The following is a 25,220-nucleotide window of genomic DNA, read 5'->3' on the forward strand; positions in this document are numbered from 1 at the left end:
TTCTGTATCTAACCCTTGATCTGTCTGTCAATTGAAAGTAAGGTGAAGCTTTCGCTTTAAATGGTCTTAAATTGCTGATTGGATCAAATGTATAATGTTAAACCTATAACATATTTTAGAGGTATAGAGTACAAATATTTTGTACTAGCAGACGCCATGTGGTTCCTGTTCCCTTGGGAATACACTTACAGGCATAAAATATATACAATAATAAACAACACGGTTGGTAAAATGGGATTTTCAAAATTGGTTCAGTAGATTCCCCTAGCCAAACTTTACCTCAATCAGTATAGACCATAGATTTACGAGTTGGTACAATGATAAAGACAGTAAAATAATCTCTCTTGGCACATGATATAATTTACTAGAAAATCATGGTTAGATCACTTTGAAAACTGCATCTGGGTATTTCTATTAGATCAAATAAAACTCGTATTTTCATATAAAAATAATTTTATTGAAATTAATTATTTACTCATGTATTTATAAAGTATTAAAGCTTAGTCATGGACGGAATACATTGAGGCAATATATAATATTATATTGTACTTATATTCTAAATTGTAAACTATAGGTACAGGGTGCTCGGGAGTATTTCCCGTAACTTGTAGGTATTAACGAGACCACATAAATATAGGAACCGACCTGCATCTAATATTTTATTAACTAAAGAAATATGTTTTCATACAAAGTAATTCAAATAATACCGACTATCCATGTAACATACGCCTTTACGTAACAAAGCGACAATGTTGCATTTTAAAATATTAATACTTTATTAATTATAAGGATGCGTTTATGGGATACATTTTAAGATCTATTTACATGAGAAATATTATTCACTCCAAAAAAAACCTTTTAAAACACATGTTCCTTGAACATTTATAGAATTAATTTTTAGTAAAGGATAACCCTAAGTTATGGGAAATACTCCTGAGCACCCTGTATGTATATGTTTTTACACCATACCAAAATGTACAACTTTGATTTTAGGGATCTTTTGAGCGGCATTTTCTGTAAAGAAAAAAATATAACAGTATTTAGGTTAATTTCATATTTTATTTCATTGTGTATTTCACATCTGACAATGAAAAGACATTGTGCAAGAGGTGCGACTAGATACATCAAATCATGCAATCTATAGTCGAAAGGCGTGCGGTGAAAACTAGAAAATAATAATTAATTAGTTTAATTATTCATAACATACTTGGTTATTTACATTAAATATATTGTCATGCATATTATGTCAAAATATAGAAATGTGTATATAGCTTATTAATACATGGAAATCTGTATATAAAACAAGTTACATTCATCTAAATGCAAATTGGTGGGCCTTCAGCACCAACCAGCACAAAATTATTATCTTCTAGAACACATAATATAGGCATTTAATTAAAATCTAAACTAAAGTAAAATAAAATTCGGAACCTATATTAATGTGATTAATTAAATAAAATATATTTTATATGGCTAGCAACATTAACTTAATTTTTATCATGGCAACACAACATGCTCGTAATTCACACCCTGACCCCTGATAACGGTGACCCTCATGTGGACCAATGATATCAGTGGGTGGCGACTTGCGAGGTCTAAATGCATGCGGCTCAAGACCTTAGTGTTTTGGAGACCCTTACAGCGGTGGCGTAGTGTGGGGTTTGTCCCCGGGGCCAGTGGTAATTCACCGTGGCCCCACCCCCAATTTCGGGTTAATAAGAATATTCAGGGATGAATTCAGTTTTTTTTTAAATTGTATATAAATTAGGAGTATGCTAATAGTAAAGCAATTTTGTAAAAGTAACAGGGTATTTGCGATCATTACTTTCGGAGCTTTCATTACAGGGTCATAAAGGGTATTTGCGGCACTGCCGCGGATCCCTGAAAAACGCCCCGTACAAAATGGTACGATTTAATGACGTCATAGGTCATAATGATTGTTAAATTTGTATGGGCGTTCAAACAAAACTACTAATATCTTTGTTATTTGTGCGTTTATGTTTATAAACGGGAACCACGCGGGTGAAACCACGCGGCGTCAGCTAGTATATGATAAGAAAGAGTGAGACCAACATTACTGCAGGCTTTCAAGAGGCATATTTTAGATTTTGTCTGTCATTCTAATGAGTTTTATGTGCACATTTGGATTTTTTTTTAATTTTTAACTGACTTTTAAAAGTCCGGTCGTATGTAGCCCGGGGCAAATCGAACCCAGGCCAATCACATCGTTACGCCACTGCTTTACAGGTGGCCTATGGTCCAGTGGACGTTTTAACTGCTAGAGGTGATGACAATGTTGGTGATGATTACAATTGGGTATTTGACCACCTTTGTTTTTTTTAATACCTTAAGTCAAGCTTAAGCTCACCTTAAGTGTGTTTTAATTAAAAAAAGTCAATCTGGACTTTTACTGAAAATATATTCTATTAAGTCCGGCCGCTCAGAGATTGCGTTTCTGACAGGTCGTTTTCTAATCGACTCGTCGATCCTCCGAGTCCTAGCGCCAGGTCGACTTCGAACTAGCGCTAGGAGTGACAAGGTCGCTATGGTCTATTGTCTCGTTATTTTGTCTCATTTTACAAAGACAAACAGTTGGCATAACCTTGAAACAGCGCAGTTCTACAACCTTGTTCGAAGTTCGCTATTCAGATCACGACCTGTCAGTTACGCAATCTCTGAGCGGTCGGACTATACAAAAAGTATACAATAAAATAAGTCAAACACCCAATTATAGCTATGTATAGCCAGTGCAAGGGTTAACACACGTGGTCATGCGTCACACTTCGACGTAGTCGAGCGTAGTACCGGGCGGGTGCGGCGCGGGCGCCGGCGGGGGTGCGGGCTGCGGCGCGGGCGGGTGCGGTGCGAACGCTGCCAGGTACTTGTGCGGCGCGCATAGAGGCAAGCTCGCGGCTAACTCCAGCGCCGGGTTGGGGGTTAGAGCCTCCTGGAATGTACAGCTTGTCATTCATCATTCATTAGCAAGCTAATTTCGGCTTCAAAATTCATTCATTTCAATTAGGCTTAGTTTACAAGCACTTTTGAAAGGTCAAGATTATGTCATAATTTAATTTAATCTAATGGTGGTAATAATAGCCGAAAACTTAAAATTAAAGTTACGAGGGTTCCAAACGCGCCTTGGTCCGAGAAGAGCCCACAACAATCTCAGCCAAGGTTTACTTTTTTTTTGTTTACCACCATTTTACAAATTTGTTTAAGGCTAAGCACACAGTCGTATACAGTTTAACACCAAGCTTTTTTATCATTTATTTACTCATTAACACTATAATAAGACTTTCCTAAAAGCTTGCGTTTAATAAACAGTGTGTTTTTTGAGTGACATTCCAGTGGCTTCATGTGGTAGTTTATTATAAAAACGTATGCATTTGCCCGTAAAAGAATTACTAATTTTTTGTAATCTAGTGTTGTATAAAACAATTTTATTTTTATTTATGACATTAATGTTATTATAATCACACCTTCTTTTTAAATTGCCTATGGTTTTATGTACATATACAGCACAGTCATTATTTTTGAGCACGAGTTGAGCACGAGTCTCCTCTCAGAATGATAATAGCCTAATAGTCCACCACACACGTAGAGAATTAAGAAAATTCTCAGGTATGCAGGTTTACTCAAAATGTTTTTCTTTCACCGTTTGATACACGTGATATTTAATTTTTTAGAATGCACACAACTGAAAAACGCATGATCCGGTCTGGATTCGAACCACCGAATTGAAGACAGAAGTCATATCCACTGGGCTATCACGGCTCAACAGCCTGGTTTGTCTATACTTATATTACAAAGAGGAACGATTTGATTGTTTGTTTGTTTGCATTGAATATGGTCCAGGACTACTGAACCAATTTTATTCTTTCACTGTTGGAATGCTACACTATCTCCGAGGCTATTTTATCCCCGTATTCCTACGGGAACGGGAACTACGCGGGTGAAACCGGGAGGCGTCTGCTAGGACTAACATAAAGAGTTAAAGTTTGAGTTTGTAGTAGTATTCGCTCATATCTGGATCTAACTTTTACCAATAGAAAACTAATCTTTACCGAGTATCAGGCTCTTTTATTCCCACATTCCCAAAAATTAAATCTGACCTCTTTATTTAATATAGTCGTAAGTACAGATATGCTATATACTTACCGAGACAACTGCGATCGTCACTGTGTCGGAAAACTTGACTTTATTCCTTTCAGGTTTCACCGCAGTCCAGAACTTGTCCTGAGGATACCGACCATTGAAATTACTATTGCTCGATATATTGGCGATGTATCTGTCGTTGCTAGCTTCCTCCTTCAACTCCGTCTGAAATAAGTGTTTGAAATGCGATGCTATCCTGTCTTCTTGGTTCCGTGGAAGAATATCCAATACGCTTTGGGTTGCTTTAGCGTACTCATAGTTGACGGAGTTCTTTGGGGGCCTTTGATAGTTGAGGACGTTGTCCATGCTACCCCATCGGCCGTTTTGGACTGGGTTTGTCGGTTTCACGTCTCTTTTGTACATACTGTTGACGTAAGGGTCATCTCGCGAAGGAATGTTTTTGCCCCAAATTGTCGTGTCGCGTTCTAAATATTGGTGTAGGTTCGGTCGGATGCTGTTGGTGGTGAATGGTTCGTTTTGGGTTATTGGGACGGTGAGTATGGAGGGGTGGGGAGGTAGGGGGACCCGAGGCAGTGGTGGGGGATTTTTCGCCGGTTTGGACGACGAGCTCGATTCGTCGTCCGAACTCGAGTACGAATGCGAGCTGCATTGTGAACAGGATCCGGAACATTCGGAATCTGAAAAAAAAAGAAAGTTGATGTCTACTACTTTATATTAGATTTACTTAGAGACAGTGATTGTGAAGCTAAGAGCTTTGGTATTTTATAAATAATCAATTGTTTGAATATTCAGATAGTAAACGCAGAAAAAATAAAACCTGTTACACATGGCATAAAACATCTTTATATAATAATAGCATATTTCACATGGCGCCTAAATTGTACAATAAACTGCCGACAGAAACTTGAGTGCTGCCGTATTTAAGAATAAGATCAAAGAATTTTTGCTCAAGAAATGTTATTATTCTATTAAAGATTATTTAATTGTCATTTTTTAATAAACTTTGACGTAATTTATTGACACTTTAGAGAATAAGACATTTGAAAATATATAAATAAATATAGTGCGCATATGATATTGTAAAAAACTAATTTAATATTGTATTTATTTTGACTAGTGATTTTTAGATAGTGTTTTAAGAAATTTGCATGCCAGTATATGGCGAATTGTTTAATGTACCTATTTCAACATTTATTGTATACCAGCTAATGTAACTGTACAATTGCAAATAAATAAATTGAATTGAATTGAATTGAATATCTTGAAGTTTTTTGGTCTATAGGGTCTGGAGCTATGCTCATCAATACCAGATGTTTTCCATGTGTGCCTTATTAGGGAAGCGTGCCTTAATAGTTGGAATTTCTTAGATTAAGGAGTATGAAGTTTGCCCACCAGATCCTTTCAGCTGGACAAGTTGTCGCCTCTTCGACGAGCTGCGGCAGGTTGTGCTTCTTGGCGGCCCGCCGCGGGTCCACGAACAAGTCCCACGCCACCGTGTTACTGACAGGTTGAGAGGTCAGGAGGTCGCTCACCGGGTCTGTCCATCCGGGCGTACTGCGCAGCGCAAGTGGTCGCCTCTTCGACGAACTGCGACAAGTTGTGTTTCTTGGCGGCCCGTCGCGCGTCCACGAATAACTCCCACGCCGCCGGGCCACTGCCAAGGTGAGAGGTCAGGGGGTCGCTCACCGGGTCCGTCCAGCCGGGCGTAGCGCGCGGCTCAAGTGGTCGCCTCTTCGACGAGCTGCGGCAGAATGTGCTTCTTGGCAGCCTACCGTACGTCCACGAGTAGGTTCCACGGGTCACTGCCAAGCTGAGAGGTCAGGGAGTCGCTCTCTGAGTCCGTCTAGCTGGACGTAGTGCGCTGCGCAAGTAGTCGCCTCTTTGACGAGCTGCGGCAAGTTGTGTTTCTTGGCGGCCCGTCGCCCGTCCACGAATAACTCACACGCCGCCGGGTCACTGCCAAGGTGAGAGGTCAGGGGGTCGCTCACCGGGTCCGTCCAGCCGGGCGTAGTGCGCAGCGCAAGTGGTCGCCTCTTCGACGAGCTGCGGCAGGTTGTGCTTCTTGGCGGCCCACCGCGCGTCTACGAACAGGTCCCACGCCGCCAAGTCCACGGCCAAACTGAGCGCTTTCTCGATACGACCGCGCCTGGAATTTGACATAATTAATAGTTTATAATAGATTTTATACAACACTAGCTGACGCCGTGCGGTTTCACCCACGTGGTACCCTTTCCCGTAGGAATACTATGTAGCCTAGTATTCCTACTGGAACGGGAAATAATATGTAGCCTAAGCCTTCCTCGGTAAATGGGCTATCTAATCTAACACTGAAAGAATTTTTCAAATCGGAAAAGTAGTTCCTGAGATTAGGAACTACTTTTCCGATTCCGTTCAAAAAACAAACAAACTGTTCAGCTTTAGAATATTAGTATAGATAAAAATACTATAAAAAGCGTATGGACGTATTTTGCTAAACCTCTCCACAGTAAGCAACATATAGGATTTCCAAATAACACGGTGCAGTCAGCCAAACAGTACTCTAACAAGTCAGCCAAACAGTACTCTAACCAACTAAAATGTTGTGTGGTCTGTAGCCAAGATACACATTAATTGTCTTTCGATAAACGCTTTGAAATAAAAAAAATGTAAGGGAATGACATATACGATAGATAAGTATGGATAACGAATGTTCATACTAGTTTTCTATATTTATTAGTTTTCGAAGCATTAGCTTTTTGATATGGTACATGACTACAGATTTGTTCTTACCTCAGTAAATGATGAAAGAACTTCCTCGCCAAGTCGTGTACGGCGGGCGCATACTTGGCAGCGGAGGGAGGCAGGGGCACGCCAGGCGCCAAGTACGCGCCCAGCGCACTCTGCACCGCCTCCCCGCTCTCCCCCAGCGCGCCCTTGCGCAGCGCGTGGCGCACTATCTCGCTGATCGCGTTGAGACACTCCGCCCCTTCCTCCTCCCAGTCCAGTGCACGCAGTAGGGCCACTGCGTTTGGGGTCCGGTACGAGCGGATCCAAGCCTAAAAAAGCTGATATGTTTAGGTGCAAAGAAAAAAAAACTCATCAATATGCGGATTCAATTATTCTGTAGGATGCGCGACTTGAGATTTTTCACAATTATCTTTCATCACATTATGATAAAAGATATAACGATATTTTCGATTTCCCCACGATTGGTCGACAATGTCACAAAGGATATATACCTATGTCATTGACTAATAGATCAGCAGGGCTAGCACGGGCAAGGGAGAAATTTATCCACGGGGAGAGGATAAAACGTTTATATCCCACACTCGTTTTATCCACTCACCGCGCATGGGCACGCCGGTGGATATAATATCCCCGGTGGATAAACGGAGGGAAAGACTTGTCAACCCATTTGTATATTAATAGTCCGAAATAAACGTAAATTTGATAATATTTGGTTATTTTGTGCATATTATTTATCTGTTTTCTGTTGGCATTGTTTTGTTTGGTGATTGTTTTTTGCGGTGGTTTGTAGTAGGTATCTATAGTATCTATCATACTAGCGGACCCGGTCAAGCTTCGTTGTGACATAAGTGCACTTATTCTCTATCCCTACTCTACCCTTCTTTACCTCTACCCTACCCCTACCCTACCCCTGCCCTACCCCTACCCTACCCCTACCCTACCCCTACCCTACCCCTACCCTACCCCTGCCCCTGCCCCACCACTACCCCACCCCTACCCTACCCTACCTCTACCCCTACCCTACCCCACCCCTACCCCACCCCTATCCTACCCCACCCCTACCCTACCTCTACCCTACCCCTACCCTACCCCACCCCTACCCCACCTCTACCCTACCCCTACCCTACCCCACCCCTACCCCACCCCTATCCTACCTCTACCCTACCCTACCCCACCCCTACAAAACCCCTACCCCACCCCTACCCCACCCTACCCTACCCCACCCCTACCCCACCCCTACCCTACCTCTACCCTACCCCTACCCTACCCCACCCCTACCTCACCCCTACACAACCCCTACCCCACCCCTACCCCACCCTACCCCTACCCTACCCCTACCCTACCCCTACCCTACCCCTACCCTACCCCTACCCCACCCCATATTGCGAAGCAATTGTTAAAGACCAAAACATGCGAGACATAATAATTTTTTTAAGTAAAGTTTTATCCCCACATCAACTTCACAGGGATAAATTTATCGCGTTTAAATGTCAAAAGTCCCAAAGTATATCATTTTATCCACTCCATATGCCATAGTCGAGGAAAAGATCTCCACGCGTAATGTCAATCGGGGATTAATTTGTCTTTCCCTTGTGGCCATGCTATGACGGGTGGATTTATATCCTTAGTCAGTGGATATAATGGGTGGATAAAAATTTTATCCCTTGCCCATGCTAGCCCGGCAGGGATGTTAGGGCGCTCTGTAACCGTAACCGAAACTATCGGATATCCGATATAAAAAAATATAAGACCGTGTTTAAGCCATATTTGGCTTAACTTACCGATATGAGGCGCGCGTGTGTAATTCGAAGGAGCGTCAAAGGGCCCCCGGTGAACGAGGCCAGTATAAGAGGCCCCCCTCTGAGAGTCAGGCTTGATAATATTTGTACACGTTTTGCATCCCTGGAAAAAGTCAATTTGCTATGGAATACTAGCGACCGTTCGTCCGTTTTTCACAAAAAAAGGAAACATTTATTCCACAAAAATGGATTTTATTTTTGAATAAATGTTTACATGTTAATCTAGGATGTGATTGTAATGATGTTAATGTCAGAAATAAAAATAAAATTGTTTCACACCTACGTTACAAAAAAATAGTAATTATTTTATGGGTAATTGCATCATCATCATCATCATCATCATTAACAGCCGATGGACATCTACTGTTGGACATGGACCTCTTGCATGGACTTGCAAACAAAACGGTCTCGAGCCTCGGTACAGCCCAGGTTTCTGCCGAATCGAGGCTTTCTCATAGTCCATAAACGCTTAGCTAAGTGGCTGGTTATACTCTTCGATACTCATCGGTTACTGTTCGATATTTTGTCTGCGGTGCTAAAGCCTGCTCGGAAACCGGAAATCGGAATTACATACGTTTTTATAATAAACTGCCACATGAAGCCACTGTCATGTCTCTCAAAAAGTTCAAAGTGTTTATTAAACGCAAGCTTTTCATCATTATCATCATTATCAACCCATATTCGGCTCACTGCTGAGCTCGAGTCTCCTCTCAGAATGAGAGGGGTTAGGCCAATAGTCCACCACGCTGGCCCAATGCGGATTGGCAGACTTCACATACGCAGAGAATTAAGAATAATTCTCTGGTATGCAGGTTTTCCTTCACCGTTTGAGACACGTGATACTTAAATTCTTAAAATGCACACAACTGAAAAGTTGGAGGTGCATGCCCCGGACCGGATTCGAACCCACACCCTCCGCTTTTAGGAAAGTCTTATTATAGTGTAACTCTAATTTTAAGTTTTCGACTTAATTTACTATCATGAGATAACTGTGTGTGTGATTGTGGGGAATTTTAGGTCTCTGAAGCGCATGAATCGCAACAACTAACTCGTATTTTTTCAGTTATGAGACTTACCGCATATAAGAGGTGAGGTCCAAGCACTTGGTGTGATGGTGCAGCAGCGACAGTGCGCGGTCGAAGCACTGCAAGCGGCCCGCCTCCTCTGTGGCCACCACCAGCTCGCCCGCCCACCGCACGTCGGTGGCTATCTAGGACAACAAAACAAAATCTACATTACCTACCTACTAGGCACTAGAGGACGCTGCTTGCGACTTCGTCCGCGTGTACTTCGATTTAAATTTTTTACCCCCTTTTTTACATTCTTCCATTTGTATGTTCACATGTTTTGTATATAATAAATATAGTTAATTTTACTTAAATGTAACTCAAAATATGAATTATGAACGAGTTATATTTTATTACTAGCTGACGCTGCGCGGTTTAACTTGCGTGGTTCCCGTTCACGTAAGAACACGGGGATACTATATACCCTATAGCCTCCCTCGATAAATAGGCTATCTATCACTAAAACAATTTTTCAAATCGGACTAGTAGTTCATGATATTAGTACTTTCAAACAAACAAACTCTTTAGCTTTATACTATTAGTAATCTCTCAACAAAAAAAAAAATCTCAACCCTTTTTTAAACTCAGAGGTACAATAATTCTAGAAGATTTTTCTACTAGAATTTTGGAAAATCTTGAAAATTTAAATACATTTTGTTTATTTTACAAAGGACATGGCCGATTTTTGTATGAGTTACTAATTTCAATTTACACAAATGATATTTGGTATTTTATAATGCTAAAAATTGGTATATTAAATTACTATAAATATTAAACTCGCAGAAGTTGTCATTACAACAGACTAGACTTAAACCTGTCATGTTTATTTCGCGCGAAACGTCCGCTCCTATGTACTATGTTGCAAAATGGTGAACCGCGCTGGCTCGCTGACCGCTGACCGTCGTAGGCTCGTCTTCCAAATAATGACGAGCTCTAGGTATTGCAAGATTTATAAGTAAGAATATATTTATATTTATTTATAGTATAAATAAATAATTATTCTGATAGTAAAGCACTTATGACGCTTCACAATATCATACAGATGTTGAGAATTATTACGGCAACCTGACATAGATTAAGTAATAGTAGGCCACATTTTTATCGAATTATTCAGAATCGTACACCGAGAAAAATATCCACCGCTGAAAATGTGACCTACTAAAACCACTAAAATGTATATACAAAATAGGCCTGAAGTTCTGATCTGGTGGTAGATAGGTGTATTAGTAGTGGCTAATTATTGAGACAACGAGACGTATCCCCAAGCGATTTAGCGGTGTAGTACGTTACCTACCTGTAGATCTCTATGTGACAAAAAAAAGGTAATGAAATGAAATGAAAATATACTTTATTGTACACCACACAGAAACATACGATACAGAAAAATAATGGAAAGAAAGAAAAATGCACAATAGGCGGCCTTATCGCTAAAAAGCGATCTCTTCCAGGCAACCTAACGAAGAAACTAATAATAAAAATTATAAAGATATAGGCTAGGGTGTACAGAGGTAATATATAAAAGAAAATAACGCATAAAAAAGAAAATAGTTAAATACTTATGTAACAAAATACTAAGAAATATCAACATATATAATATACAATACGATACATATACCATATAATACAAATTGTATATTTACAATATTTATACATACGTATACGAGTATATATATAAATATAGATATATAATAAATATAAATGTATAAAAATGTAAAAAAATATATATATAAACATGTCATAAACACAACAAACCATGACGATAATTATTAAAAAAAAAAAAAAAAAATACAAAATTTAAGGTGGAAAGTAATGTTTACCAATGAGCCCCTTGAATATCGGTAAAGATTTCGCACGTCTGATATCAGGAGGGAGAGAGTTCCACAGCCTTACGGATTCGACAGCAAAGGATCTAGAGAAAAAAGAAGTACTATGAGTGGGAATTTTTAAGATAAGGTTATCGTCAGAACGGAGTGAACGACAGTGAGTATCACTAAGAAACTCAAACCGTTCTTTCAGATAAAAAGGAGTATAGTGATGGAAAAGAACAGAGTATAAAAGAGACAGAATATGAGTATTCCTGCGAAGACGAATCGGAAGCCACTTGAGCTTAGTCCGAAATTCAGAAATGTGGTCATATTTTCGAAGTCCAAATATGAACCGAATGCAGAGATTTTGAATACGCTCAAGTTTATTAAATTGCTCAATAGTTAAATCTAGATAGCAAGTATCAGCATAATCAAGAATTGGTAAAAGGAGAGATTGAGCCAACGTAATTTTAGTAGGTATAGGCAGGAAGTTACTGAGACGTCGCAAAGAATGTACTGCTGCAAACATCTTCCTGCTCACTTCGCTAACCTGAGGGACCCAGGAGAGATATTTATCAAATACAACACCTAGATTTCGTACTGTATCGCTAAATGGTAGTTGAACTCCATCAAAAACAACACAAGGAAGTGTTGTCCAGTTAATACGGGCAATTTGTTTGTGACTGCCTATAATGATGACCTGTGTTTTAGAAGCATTTACTTGCAGACCATAAGATCTACCCCACTCAACAATTCCCTGTAAATCTTTATTCATTGAATTAATTTTAAGGGGTAAGTCTTCTATTTTAGCTTGGGCATACAATTGAAGGTCATCAGCGTACAAGTGGTAGAAAGAAGATAAATTTAGAGTTATTGTACTAATAAAAATTGAAAACAAGAGAGGAGACAACACGCCACCTTGTGGTACACCAGCACTCACTGAACACCAGTCGGTACATCTTCGGTAAGGTAGGTACATCTTCGTTTATTATTATCTATGAAGCCTACCTACAAATAATTGTTACATGTTTAGCAGTACAGTGCTAAAATACCTATGAGCTTGTTTAAATCAGATTATTTTTCTAAAAGGTTTTATAGTGCTTCATTAATAACATGAATTGGTTGCTCTCTATATAACCAGACGTATAAACATATAAAAAAATTGATGTGTATGTAGTTATGTACACGATACTACACTTAAGTCCTTTAGGCATGGTATGGATTTTATTTTGATTACTAGCTGACGCCGCGCGGTTTCACCCGCCTGGTTTCCGTTCCCGTAAGAATACGGGAATTATATATATGCCATAACCTTCCTCGATAAATGGGCTATCTAACACTGAAAGATTTTTTCAAATCGGACCAGTAGTTCTTAAAATTAGCGCGAGTATTCTTTGGACAGAAGCATTGGATGTGGACGAATTCATATTGCAATATTTTTATTTTTAAATAAAAACTGAGAAGTTCAGAGAGGTTAAGAATTATGTTTTAATTCATCTTTCTATTTTTATTATATAAAATATAAATACACTTGCTAAGTACATGTAAACGCAATGTCATTTATCGGCCATGTCCTTTACGAACTTAGGTACTTACGTAGCCTTACCATAAGTAAGGCTTTCAAAAATAGTAAAGACTCATTTGAGTGTTCCCCTCCACGGAAATCTTTAGTAAAAGGCGAAAGATTTATGCGTTTTGAAAGGAAACCAGAGTTACTTACAAATCGATATTAGGATGTTTCATGCTCTACGAAAAACATCTTCACATCGCAATACGCAAATCGACGTAATTTATACAGCGTCATCTGGCGGTGGTTTTGTCATTGCCTACAACTTGACATAGATGGCGCTGGCTGAAGAGACAATGGAGATTTATGCCAAATAAAGGTCAAAGAAATCGAGTAAGTACTGAGTTAACTTTATTACTGTTTTATCAGGTACTAATTGTAATCTGAGTCGCGCGGCATAGAACAAATAGGTGCTTCACAAAGTTACTGTCGGCCATCACTCCACAGAGCAGTATGGTGGGTTAAACTCCAGATTCCCTCACTTATAGAGAGGAAGGCCTACCCTTGAAGAGGTTAAATAAATCGCAACTCAGTTGTTATACCGTTAAAAGTTGTGAGATCCATGTAATACCAAATCAGTTACTTTATTCAGTCCGGAATTAAGGGACCTTTTGTTTCTTGAGACAGAATTTTTACGAGATTACGGTCGCGGTAATCTACGGTGGCATCCTATGAATACACAATATATTTCACAAGTAATACATAATAATAATATAACAATAATATTCCTTATGCTATTTTTGTAAAATAAACGTCTCGAAAAAATATTTTTTTTTTCAATCTAGTAGAACAATATGGAACAATGTTAGACCATTTAAAAAAGTGTCAACTAGCCTATTACTTACAAATCCAGCCCTGGTGGAGTGAGTGAGTCCAGCACTGTGGTGTATGACGTGTACGGAGGCGTCTATACAAGAGACAAGCAGCTTGGAGTCGCAGGGAGAGCGCCTGGCGACTCGAGCGGGCGCGGGCAGAGACACCCTTGTTACGTTCTCACGGAGGGTAGATAGCTTTGTTATTTTGTTTTCTCCTTCAGGTATTTCGTAGCGCAGCCATATTAGACTTACTCCGTTCTGAAATAAATTATATCTATTATCAACATCAGTGTATTTATAAAATACTTCAGGTTCAGGATGTTGTGCTTATGTGGAGATTCAGAGCTTATAACCACTTTGCATACCCACTAAGCTGCAATGCAGATTACATGTAGTTGTCTAGTCCGACTAATTTATCATTACAATGCCAAACTACTATAACAGAGCTATCACACTAGCAGATTGTGTGTGTTCAGTAGTTTCGGCGCCTATTCAACGCAAACAAACAATCAAATCTTTCCTCTTTATAACATTACTATAGATTATAAAAATATGAGCTACCCTACATAGAGCTAATCTTACCTTATGGCATGCAGTTTGTTCTACAATGTGCACTATATGATCATATTTGTGAGAGAGTTCAGCAAATAATACTTCGTTTTCCAGCTGATGGTATGCTAGCAATGTCATTTGCTGCCTGAAATAATTACATTCAAGAAGAAATTGTATGCAAAAATTCGCAATGCAATTATTGCAAACATTGATAATTTGGAACACAAGTGATTCTTTATATAATATGGATAGATGCACAAGAAATAAAATTAAATATTTATAAAGAAAGTAAAAATGCAGGTGATGTTTGTTTCATTTAATATAGCTGTTACTGTTTTTACAATGTGGCGTGCTCAAGCCTTTTTTATGACCTAGGGTAAGCACTATACAAACAAAATTACAAGATTATCCTTCAATACAGGTTTGTGAATCTTCAGGGTAGGCAGTGCATTCAAAAATGCACAGCCTACCCTGAAGATTCAATCTATGAAGTGCATGACACTGATTGTAGGAAATAATTAAAAGTATGTACGACTAGCGGACGCCCGCGACTTCGTCCGCGTGAAATTCTGTTTTTTAGTCTATGTTAAATGTTACGTGTAAAATCTATTTCCATTCCAAATTTCAGCCAAATCTGTTCAGTAGTAGTGGTACTATTTTATATAAAACATTTTTTTTATTCTTTACAAGTTAGCTCTTGACTATAATCTCATCTGATGGTAAGTGATGACGTAATCTAAGATGGAAGCAGGCTAACTTGTTCGGAGGAGGATGACAATACACACCCCTTTCATCTTCTATACAACAACATACTAAAATGCAAAATTGCTTGGCGGTACACCTTTGCCAGTAGGGTGGTAACCAGCCACTGCCAAAGCCTCCTACCAGATAAGCCAATTAAGAAACCCTCAATCGGACCAGCCAGGGATTGAACCCAGGACCTCCGTTTTGGAAATACTGATCCACAGAGACTGTCAAAAGAAGGTCCGAGGAGGAGGTCGTCATTGGAGTTTTTAGTAAACCTCACCCAGTTATCTGGTACAAATGTAAGTTAGCATGATCCTCCAGCACAGGGCTCCAAGGTGCTGGTTCTATTATTGTGGCGCCCCACACCAATATGCGCACATAACTGGGTGTTTCACAAGAGGAGACTCGTCTATCGGCTCTCCTTGCACTGCCACCTAGATTGACAATCTGTGGATAGGACACAGTTGTTACTTAATTTTTCATAATAAAACACCAAAATATCACATGAATGCTAATTTAAGCATTCTCGCAACTATTTGTAACATGACTGTTTGTAAAGATTTGGTTTGGAAAGCAGGTCTTGCTCAAAAGAGCCCTCAAGAAACTTAACTGTTGCTCTTTTAAAAAATTGTACCGTATTATAATTTACAATTTTTTTTTTCTTGTACGGCCAATCTGCGATCAGTCCTAAGACTATAAACAAATATGTTGCGAGTGTCTTTGTCTTGTGGAGGTCGATCCTCATTAGGAGTCGGCGCTCATTTGGTGCGTCCTGTTTTTTAAATACGTAGTATTTTATTTTGCATTCTTTGCAGGATATTTAGGCTAGTGTTGCATGCACTACCCCACAGTTGAGCGCCATAGGCCCAGGCCGGCTTCAAGATGCACGTGTATATAAGCAGCTTGTTGTCAACGGACAGCTTAGAGTTTCTGCCTAAAAGCCAGTGGAATGTTTTAAATCTGATATTCAGCTCTTCTCTTTTAGTTTTTTTATGCTTATTCCACGTGAGTCTGCGCTCTAGATATAGGCTAAGTATTTGACGTGTTCATTGTGAGGCAAAGTGTTGTTATCTAGATGGACCGGCGGACAATCTCCTGTTCTTAAACCAAACGTGACCTGCACAGATTTATTGGCGCTTGTCTTAATCTTGTAAATAATTTACAATTGATCATTAAAATTTGCAATAGTTTCCTGTGTGAAGGTGGAAGCTGGTCCAATGGCCTCCAAGCACCTTTATCATTACAGAGTAGAAAAGACATGTAACCATTTTTGCCTGTTATTTCTTACCTGTAAATGTGGGTCTCTATCAGAGATTTGTATGGGAAGACTGCTGTCAATATTTTTACCAAATGTGATCAGTGTCCCAGTTTTATCAGTATGAGTAAAAAGTAGTAGAGATTTACATAAAACAACTGAAAACATACAAAATAACATAAAAGTACTAAAATCAATGTAAAAATAAAAACATAAATAAAAATATTGTGTCTAAGGATACTCAACAGAAGTGATAACTCAAACCTGCTCCCATGTGCATGAGAGAAAAGTAAGCCAGACAATGTGGCAGTTATCACTTCAAAAACTAAAATAAAATAAAATCCAATGTTTTGTATTTTAAGGGAAAAACATACTTAAAATAAAAATACCAAAGACTTTCTTCATAGCATATTGTAGGAAGTTTCTAGCATTACATTGTCTTGCATAAAAGCCATTCTTGTAAGCAGAGAGAGCTGGCCACACAGTAGATTATGGGCCATAAAAAAGTTTATAAAATAAATACCAAACTTTTAAATAGCTAAGGCACATTAATTCAGCTAATGAAATTCTAGAAGGACACGCCAATACAAAAATTGAGGAGGCCATGCCGATAAAAAAATCAACAAGGCCTTGTCAATACAAAAATTGAGGAGGCCACGCCTATACAAAAATCTAGGAGGCCATGCAGATACAAAAATTGAGGAGGCCACACCGATACAAAAATCGAGGAGGCCATGCACAACACCAATGCTAATGAAATAAAAGAAACATACCACCTGTAACCATTTGTCCATTGAGTTTACCCACACAGTATCTATCGAACAGTATATGGGTCATGTCCAGTGTACTGCATTTTACTGTGATATAAGCAATGACACCTGAAGAAAAAACTAAGGTGCATAGGGAATCTGTGGTCCATTCACTGTACACTATGTTCTTTTCGCGGAGCTTAGATTCTAATTGACGAAGTTGTCTAGGTTTCGTCGACCACCATACTCCACCGCGTCGTTCACAGTAACTCCTTTTCCCATGGTCGTGGATAGATTCATCAACCTTTTTTTTAGTTTCATACCTGTTTAAATAAAGTTCAAAAGATTCTCAAGTAGTCACTTTGTATAAAGTTTAATAAGATAATTGCTAAAAACCAAAAGTTACACTCGCAAAATAAAAACAAAACTCACTTCAAACTTTTGAATTCGGTGTTCTTTAGATAAATGGAATCGTCACTTGTTAGAAACTTGACGTCGTAACTAAACATAGTGTGGAATTTGATTTCTAAACTATATTGTTATTCATTTCGGTAAATTTCATTTACAGTTAAAATAAATAATGGAAAAGTAAAGGTATGCAAAGCAAATAGGTGTTTACGTTTAGAAAAAGTTGACACTTGACAATTGACACTGACATTATTTGACAATGACAACGATGACAACGACAGCAGTATTATCGCGGACTGGAGTCAAGGCTTTTTAAATCACAGTATTAATTTCATATCCAGTGTTGCCAGAAGGTTACTTTTGTAACCTTTTAGGTGATTTTTTGACTGCATTGGTAACTTTTAGGTTACATTAATAAAAAGGTTACTTTTACGTGATATTTCGGAATTTTTAGAATTAACTTACAATTTCGTATATCTAAAACAGAACAGTCGTTAAATCAAGAAATGCGGACAAATGCTCAAGAACTCATCGATGTTTCTGTGTCAATCTCACTATAAATGAAGACGTTACAATTGACGTTGCGAAATAAGCAAGTTGCAGTCACATTGAATTTCTTAAAAAAATCAAGTATGAATTTAAGAAATTAACGTCTATTGTTTTTTAAATCCTTGCTCTTTAATTGTATTTTTCTTATCCCATAAGTAAAAGGCAAACAATCAGGGCCTTACTTAAGATGATTCTATTTACGAGTAAAATCTCCTTAGGTTTGTAGTAATTTAGTACTTGGCTAGTATTCGTAACAGACAGATATTAAAAAAAAAAACAAAATTACTTTAGCCCCCAGAGGCTGAAATGGTGGTTTAGCCATGCTGTGGAACGCAAAAAGCAAGAGTAGTAGTAGTCAAAAGGTTACTTTTTACACAAAAAGGTTACTTTTTTTAATATTTCGGGTAACTTCTCATAAGATCCAACTGGCAACACTGTTCATATCACAAGAACTCACATAATTTCATATCACAATAAATTCCCTCATTTCAATCTGTATTTTTTGCACAAAAGAAACAAGCAAAAAGCACTATATGCGTCGCCAAGGGGTAAGCTGTATCTCCTAGATATTACAATTTTTTTAATATTAATAATCGCCTGAAGTAGTGCTACAAGTTACAACTGCTACAGTTATATTTTGTAGCCTGACTCAGAAGCTGGAACACAGGACCTCATCAAGCCACAGAGGCCAACCACTAGGGCAGCGAGTAAGTAGGTGTGTTGTTGAAGTCTCCTAAATAAGATGCCGTGCGGTCATACAAAAAAGCGCGGGGTGATGCCCTGCCGCCGCGCCCCTGTGTAACCGGGGATACCTAAAATCTCGTATATTGCAGCTTAACGCACGATGTTGTTCGAAAACGTCAACAAGATTACGTACCTATATTGCATTGCATTGCAACTATATTATCTTAACATACCTACACGTAGCTTAGGTGCTAGGTTTTTAGGCTTCGTCCGTGGCTTGTTACAGCACCTACCTACCGGCAAAGATGTACCGCCAAGCGCAATTTAGCGTTCCGGTACGAAGTCATGTAGAAACCGAAAGGGGTGTGGATTTTAATCCTTCTCTAAACAAAGTTAGCTCGCTTTCATGTTCGATTACGTCATCATCACTTATCATCAGGTGAGACTGCAGTCAAGGGCTAACTTGTAAAGTACCTATAAAAAATAACATACATATATTATAAAACCTAACCCAAGAGAAAATATTGTAAATTACTTTTAGTTAAAACTAAGGATTTATTTTCAATGCAGTTAATAGGATGTTTCTTTGAAAGCTTTTAACTAAAGCTTCCATGTCTAAGTCATTACTCCATTTGATTGGCAATAAATTCCCGATGAGGACCAATTAAAACGATTCATCCGATCAAAGAATTGACCTACTTTATCAACCTTTTACTAATAATGTTACCTATATTTATAGCGGACCCGGTCAAGCTTCGCTTTGACTTTTGTGCACTTCTTCCATACCCTTACCTACCCTACGTCTACCCTACCCCTACCTTACGTCTACTCTACATCTACCCTACGTCTACCCTACCCCTACCCTACCCCTACCCTACACATACCCTACCTCTACCCTATCGGGGATCGAACCACCACCACCACCCCACCGCTATCATAGTCATTAAATTTTCATCATCATCATCATCATCTTCATATCAGCCGTTGGACGTCCTCTGTAGGACATAGGCCTTTTGTAGGGATTTCCAAACATCACGATACTGAGCCACCTGCATCCAACGAATCCCTGCGACTCGCTTGATGTCGTCAGTCCACCTGGTGGGGGGTCGACCAACACTGCGCTTTCTATTGCAGGGTCGCCATTCCATCACTTGGGACCCCTACGTCCCGGCTCTTCAACATTGGCTCTTCGAACTATGTGCCCCATTGCCACTTCAGCTTCGCAACTCGTTGGGCTATGTCGGTGACTTTGGTTCTTTTGCGGATCTCCTCATTTCTGATTCGATCACGCAGAGATACTCCTAACATAGCTCGTTCCATCGCCCGCTGTGTGACTGAGCCTTCTTATGAGGTTCATAGTTAGCGACCAAGTTTCGGAACCATAGGTCATCACTGGCAACACGCACTGTTCGAAGACTTTCGTCTTTAGGCAATTAGGAATATCGGACGAAAAGATGTCGCGAAGTTTCCCGAAATCAGCCCAGCCGAGTTGGATTCAGCGGTTCACCTCTTTCTCGAAATTGGACTTACCTAGCTGGATCATATGTCCTAGGTATATGTATTCGTCTACAATTTCGCAGTGTTCTTATCTGGGTGGAGCTAAACATGAGCATTACACATTATTTTCGTTTTGTCCATGTTAATTTTCAGGTCCACCTTTTGAGAAACTCTGCGGAGGTCATTGAGCATGGTACTAAGGTCATCCAGAGTCTCTGCCATGATGACTACATCATCCGCGAACCGCAGTTGAGGGTTGTACTCGCCATTGATGTTGATGCCCAGTCCGTCCCAGTCCAGAATCTTAAAGACGTCCTCCAATGCGGCAGTAAATAGTTTTGGGGAGATTACATCTTTCTGGCGTACTCCTCGCTGCAACTAGATTGGCCTCGTAGTCTGATCCTGAATACGTACTGACATAGTGGTGTGTTCGTACAAGAATTTCAACGCTTGGATGTACCTGTAGTCAATTCGGCATCTCTGCAATGACCTTAGCACATCCCAGGTTTCCACCGAATCGAAGGCTTTCTCATAGTTTCTTTCACACGCTAAGCAAAGTGGATGGTTATACTCCTGAGTCTTTTGTATAACTTGCCGCAGCGTATGGATGTGGTCTATGGTACTAAAGCCTTTTCGGAATCCGGCTTGTTCGGGAGGCTGGAAGTCGTCAAAACCAAAACAAATAACTTAAAACATTATAATCCCACCACCTGTAAGTAATAAATATTCAGCGAATAGACTAGCGCAATTTCTGCGGAGATGGAAAACTTTTACGGAAATGGAATAAAAAGGAAACACGCCTGTCTGTATTATTATAACTTACCTACATAAGCAAATAAAATAGAAGGGTTGGTTGTTTTTTCACTTGAGAGACCTTTTAGTAAAGGAAAGAACTTACAAAATGGTAGTAGATATTTGGCTTGGTGTTCTATTGTAATACTAACTTCTTTAAAAGTTTTGCAGATATATTCTATGAGAGTAAAGTGTTTGTACTTAAATAAATACTACTACTTTTACTACTAAGTTGTACTAAAATAGTTGTTATATATTTATATACCTACTAATAATAATTTGTATAAAATGTAAACAAACCCACGCAATGGAAAACACCCATATTTATCACATAATTATTTTTCTGAAGCGTGAATAGTATTTTAAAAGATAATAGGGTAGGTTTTTTAAAGGGTAGGGTAGGGTAGTGATTATTTTTGGGTGGGGTAGGGTAGGGGTAGGTTAGGGTAGGCGTAGGGTGCGAATCGGGTAGGGAAGAAGTGCACATAAGCAAAGCGAAGCTTGACCGGGTCCGCTAGTTATACGACACGCAGGCACCGGAATACACCGATCATCACACAAACAGTTGTGGGAATCGAACCCAAACCCTTGGATGCTGTCAATAGGGTATAAGCTGTATAATTATACCTATACCTTCTTCTAAAAGGAGAGCCCTTTAGCACAGAATATATTTACTGTGCCTTTAATGCCGTGATAACGATTACTATCATACCTACTTAATTTAACGTTTAGAGAATGCTTAAATAATGAGGACATAAAAATTGTTATTGTCATTGTTATTATTGTATTGTGAAAACGGGTAACAACACTCTTGAAAATTATGGGCTATTTGTTATTCCATTGTTTTTTTATAATAGGTAGGTATTATAATAATAAGCTACCTACTAATTTAGTTCTAGATGTGATGTAGGTAATGTACCTAGATGTAAAGAAGGCTCAGTCACACAGCGGGCGATGGAACGAGCTAATGCTCGGAGTATGTTTGCATGATCGAATCAAAAATGATAGATCGCAGAAGAACTAAAATCACCAACATAGCTCAACGAGTTGAGAAGAAAGAAGAGAAGTAGCAATGAGTGGGCCACATAGTTCAAAGAGCCATTGGACATTGGAGTGTTGCAATGCACTATAAAACGCAGTGTTGGTCGACCACCCTATCGCAGGTGTTCCTACTGATGACATCAAGCATGTCATCAAGCATGTCATTTGACGGCCTCCGTGGCGCAGTGGTATGCGCGGTAGATTTACAAAACGGAGGTCCTGGGTTCGATCCCCGGCTGGGTCGATTGAGATTTTCTTCATTGGTCCAGGTCTGGCTGGTGGGAGGCTTCGGCCGTGGCTAGTTACCACCCTACCGACAAACACGTGCCGCCAAGCGATTTAGCGTTCCGGTACGATGTCGTGTAGAAACCGAAAAGGGGTGTGGATTTTCATCCTCCCCCTAACAAGTTAGCCCGCTTCCATCTTTGACTGCATCATCACTTACCATCAGGTGAGATTAAAGTCAAGGACTAACTTGTAAAGAATTAAAAAAAAATGTCGCAGGGATTCGCTGGATGCAGGCGCGATGATTGGAACTTGGAAGTCCCTACAAAAGGCCCATATCTTGCAGTGGATGTCCGTCGGCTGAGATGATGATGATAGGTATTTATACTTATACATATTTTTTACCAAGATTTTTAGGCATCATAAGATGTCATATTCTTAGGCTTTGTAAGCGTTTTTTTTTGTTTCTGATATGCACTACACACATACAGATCTGACATAGATATTCTTTCAGCTTCCATTTTCTCTATTCAATGCGTGTCTCATGTACCTTTAAAGTCAAAGTGAATCTATGCACGTTCTATGCATGTATCGTCACTCAGCGAGCGTGATTGCAGCCTATATTGCTGAAAAATATTACCAGTAATATCACTGACTTATCGGCAAGTATAATGTAGTTGTGCATAAAATACGATTGCTCGATGCTCGCTGGAAAGAAATCCCGAGCATCATAACTTTACCAATATTACCTGTCTCACGGTGCTTGCTTAATCGAAATAAAGTTCCCGAAAGATAGAAATAACTTTGATAAATGAAAGTAATAATGGGAGTCATCTGGCGGAAGGGACGCCGGTAATAGGTCGTCCTGAATATCCTGTAGCAATGTTTTCAGTTGCGTTTGCTATTCCGGGACATTTTAATTACTTATCACGCGGTGAAATTAACAATTTCGGGTTTGCCGCAATTCCACTGTAACGTCTTCTAAGGCGAGCTTATTAATTTTATATTCTTGGGCTCCATTCATTTCATTGTATTTCCTAATGTTTGGACAAATTAACGAATAATGTAGTAGGGCTTCAAAAAATTGACCGCTAAATTTTACTTGATAGTCCTATAATTGATTACAAGCTAACAAGAGGTTCTTTATCTATTTTGAAAAGAAATAACGCTGTAAGGATACAAAAAAACATCGATATCTATTGTTTAAGCTTTTAACATTAGGTACCAATACGATATTATTAAGCAAGGGTATTTAATTGGTAGGTTACTTAAATGCCATTGCATTATCTGCAGTCTAGCTTCAGATATTTGCCTGTAAATCGTTGTAAATCGTGAAAATAAATTACTTATTAGCTGATAATAATAATCGTTTAATCAGATTATTTACTATTTTTACCCAATTGGAATTTTGAAAGAAAAATTTTCGTTACTCAGACAGCTTTGTGTTAAGAAATCTCTCTTGAAGGTCGTTTATAATATTTTCTCAATATTTTCTGATCATTTTCTGTTTAAGCAGATTAGATGGTACCTATAGCGTCTCTAAATATGATAATAAAATTTTCATATTTTAATAACTAAATGGTACCTTCAAGTAAATTTATATTGGAGTAAAAGTAGTGATATTCAAATTCTTTGTTTAATTTTTTTCTAATTACTATGCGATGCGATTTAAATAAGCCAACCACAATATAGGTTAGCATATTTAAAATTTATTGATTTTTGTTAAATTTATAAACAAGATGTAGCTCAGGCTTTTTTAATTTTAAGATGTTGCTATTATAAAACATCTGATCCATTAAGCTTCCAGAGTGAAAAGTCCTGGGTTTGATACGATCGTTATACTATTGGCGTACTTACTCTTAACGTAGGTATTTAACCATTTATTTATTTATTCTCATTAAGTTAACCAGCTGTTGGATGCAGGCGTCTCGAGACCGTGGATATCGAAAGTCCATACAAGAGGCATGGACTCCATCGGCTGATGATAATGATGATGAAACTAACCACAGCTGGGAAGCTAACCCAGGTCCTCTCCATTGAAACCCACAAAATTACCAACTGTGTCAGATACCACTAGACTCTCCATCAGTTACTATGGTCGTGCTCGTGCCTTATCTTGCTCCTACGAACTCATCCAATATGTCGCCATCAAAATGTAATACGTTTGCTGAATTTATTTATCGAACGTCGAAGCATTGAGATTGGAAAATGTAATATTTTTCTTACTTTATTATTAATCAATGGTTATATACAACGTCATCTACCTAACTTTCATTTCTGATTTCCCGTGAGGTTGAGAAATTTTCCTGCGTACGGTACTAGGCTTTTGCTATGCTATAGTGGTCACAGAATTAAGAAGATTCAGAATGAGTCTTTATAAGCAGTGGTGAAGCCGGTGAACCCATAAAAAACGAACGTCACGCGTCTTGACATCCGCATGAACAGACTTTTTTCATAATTTGTATTTCAAAATTTAACACTTACAACAATTACGTAAATTAATAATTATAATAATCAATAATTAACAATAACAAACCCCCCAACTTATTTCTTTAGTTTTTTGTGAATAGTTTTTAAAATATTTAAAAACATAACGCCATTATTTTTGAATAATATTGAAAATTACTGATAGGACGCTTCGTGGCGTACTGACTCGAGAATGTATTCGTTGTTGAATTTTGTATTTGGAACTACTACGACACCGTCGTGTTCCGTGCGCTCTATCTGCCTATTATTCTTTAATCTGTGGCGGTAGTAAAGTAATTCCAATGGCTGCAGGTCACGGTAAACAGAAATACAATCTTTGCTTCAATAAATAAGGCTTT

The 25,220-nt window shown here is 38.8% G+C and overlaps 1 protein-coding gene and 1 non-coding gene across 2 annotated transcripts; both read right to left on the bottom strand.

Annotated features, from left to right (window-relative positions):
- Nucleotides 1-435: 435 nt before the first annotated feature.
- On the bottom strand, nucleotides 436-17,836 carry LOC112043939 (WD repeat-containing and planar cell polarity effector protein fritz). Its single transcript, XM_052883438.1, has 13 exons — nucleotides 17,632-17,836; nucleotides 17,224-17,522; nucleotides 16,484-16,608; nucleotides 15,476-15,642; nucleotides 14,479-14,593; nucleotides 13,927-14,154; nucleotides 9,719-9,852; nucleotides 8,625-8,745; nucleotides 6,886-7,151; nucleotides 6,105-6,262; nucleotides 4,159-4,793; nucleotides 2,806-2,947; nucleotides 436-1,014 (listed from the first exon to the last, which is right to left on the bottom strand). The coding sequence occupies exons 1-13, from the start codon at nucleotides 17,706-17,708 to the stop codon at nucleotides 959-961; spliced, it is 2,523 nt and encodes an 840-aa protein (XP_052739398.1). The 5' UTR covers nucleotides 17,709-17,836; the 3' UTR covers nucleotides 436-958.
- On the bottom strand, nucleotides 13,113-13,229 carry LOC112043975 (U5 spliceosomal RNA). Its single transcript, XR_002886716.2, has one exon. It is a non-coding gene; the product is annotated as a U5 spliceosomal RNA (small nuclear RNA).
- Nucleotides 17,837-25,220: the final 7,384 nt, after the last annotated feature.

The sequence above is a fragment of the Bicyclus anynana genome, chromosome 9, assembly GCF_947172395.1.
Source record: "Bicyclus anynana chromosome 9, ilBicAnyn1.1, whole genome shotgun sequence".
Classification (NCBI taxonomy): domain Eukaryota; kingdom Metazoa; phylum Arthropoda; class Insecta; order Lepidoptera; family Nymphalidae; genus Bicyclus; species Bicyclus anynana.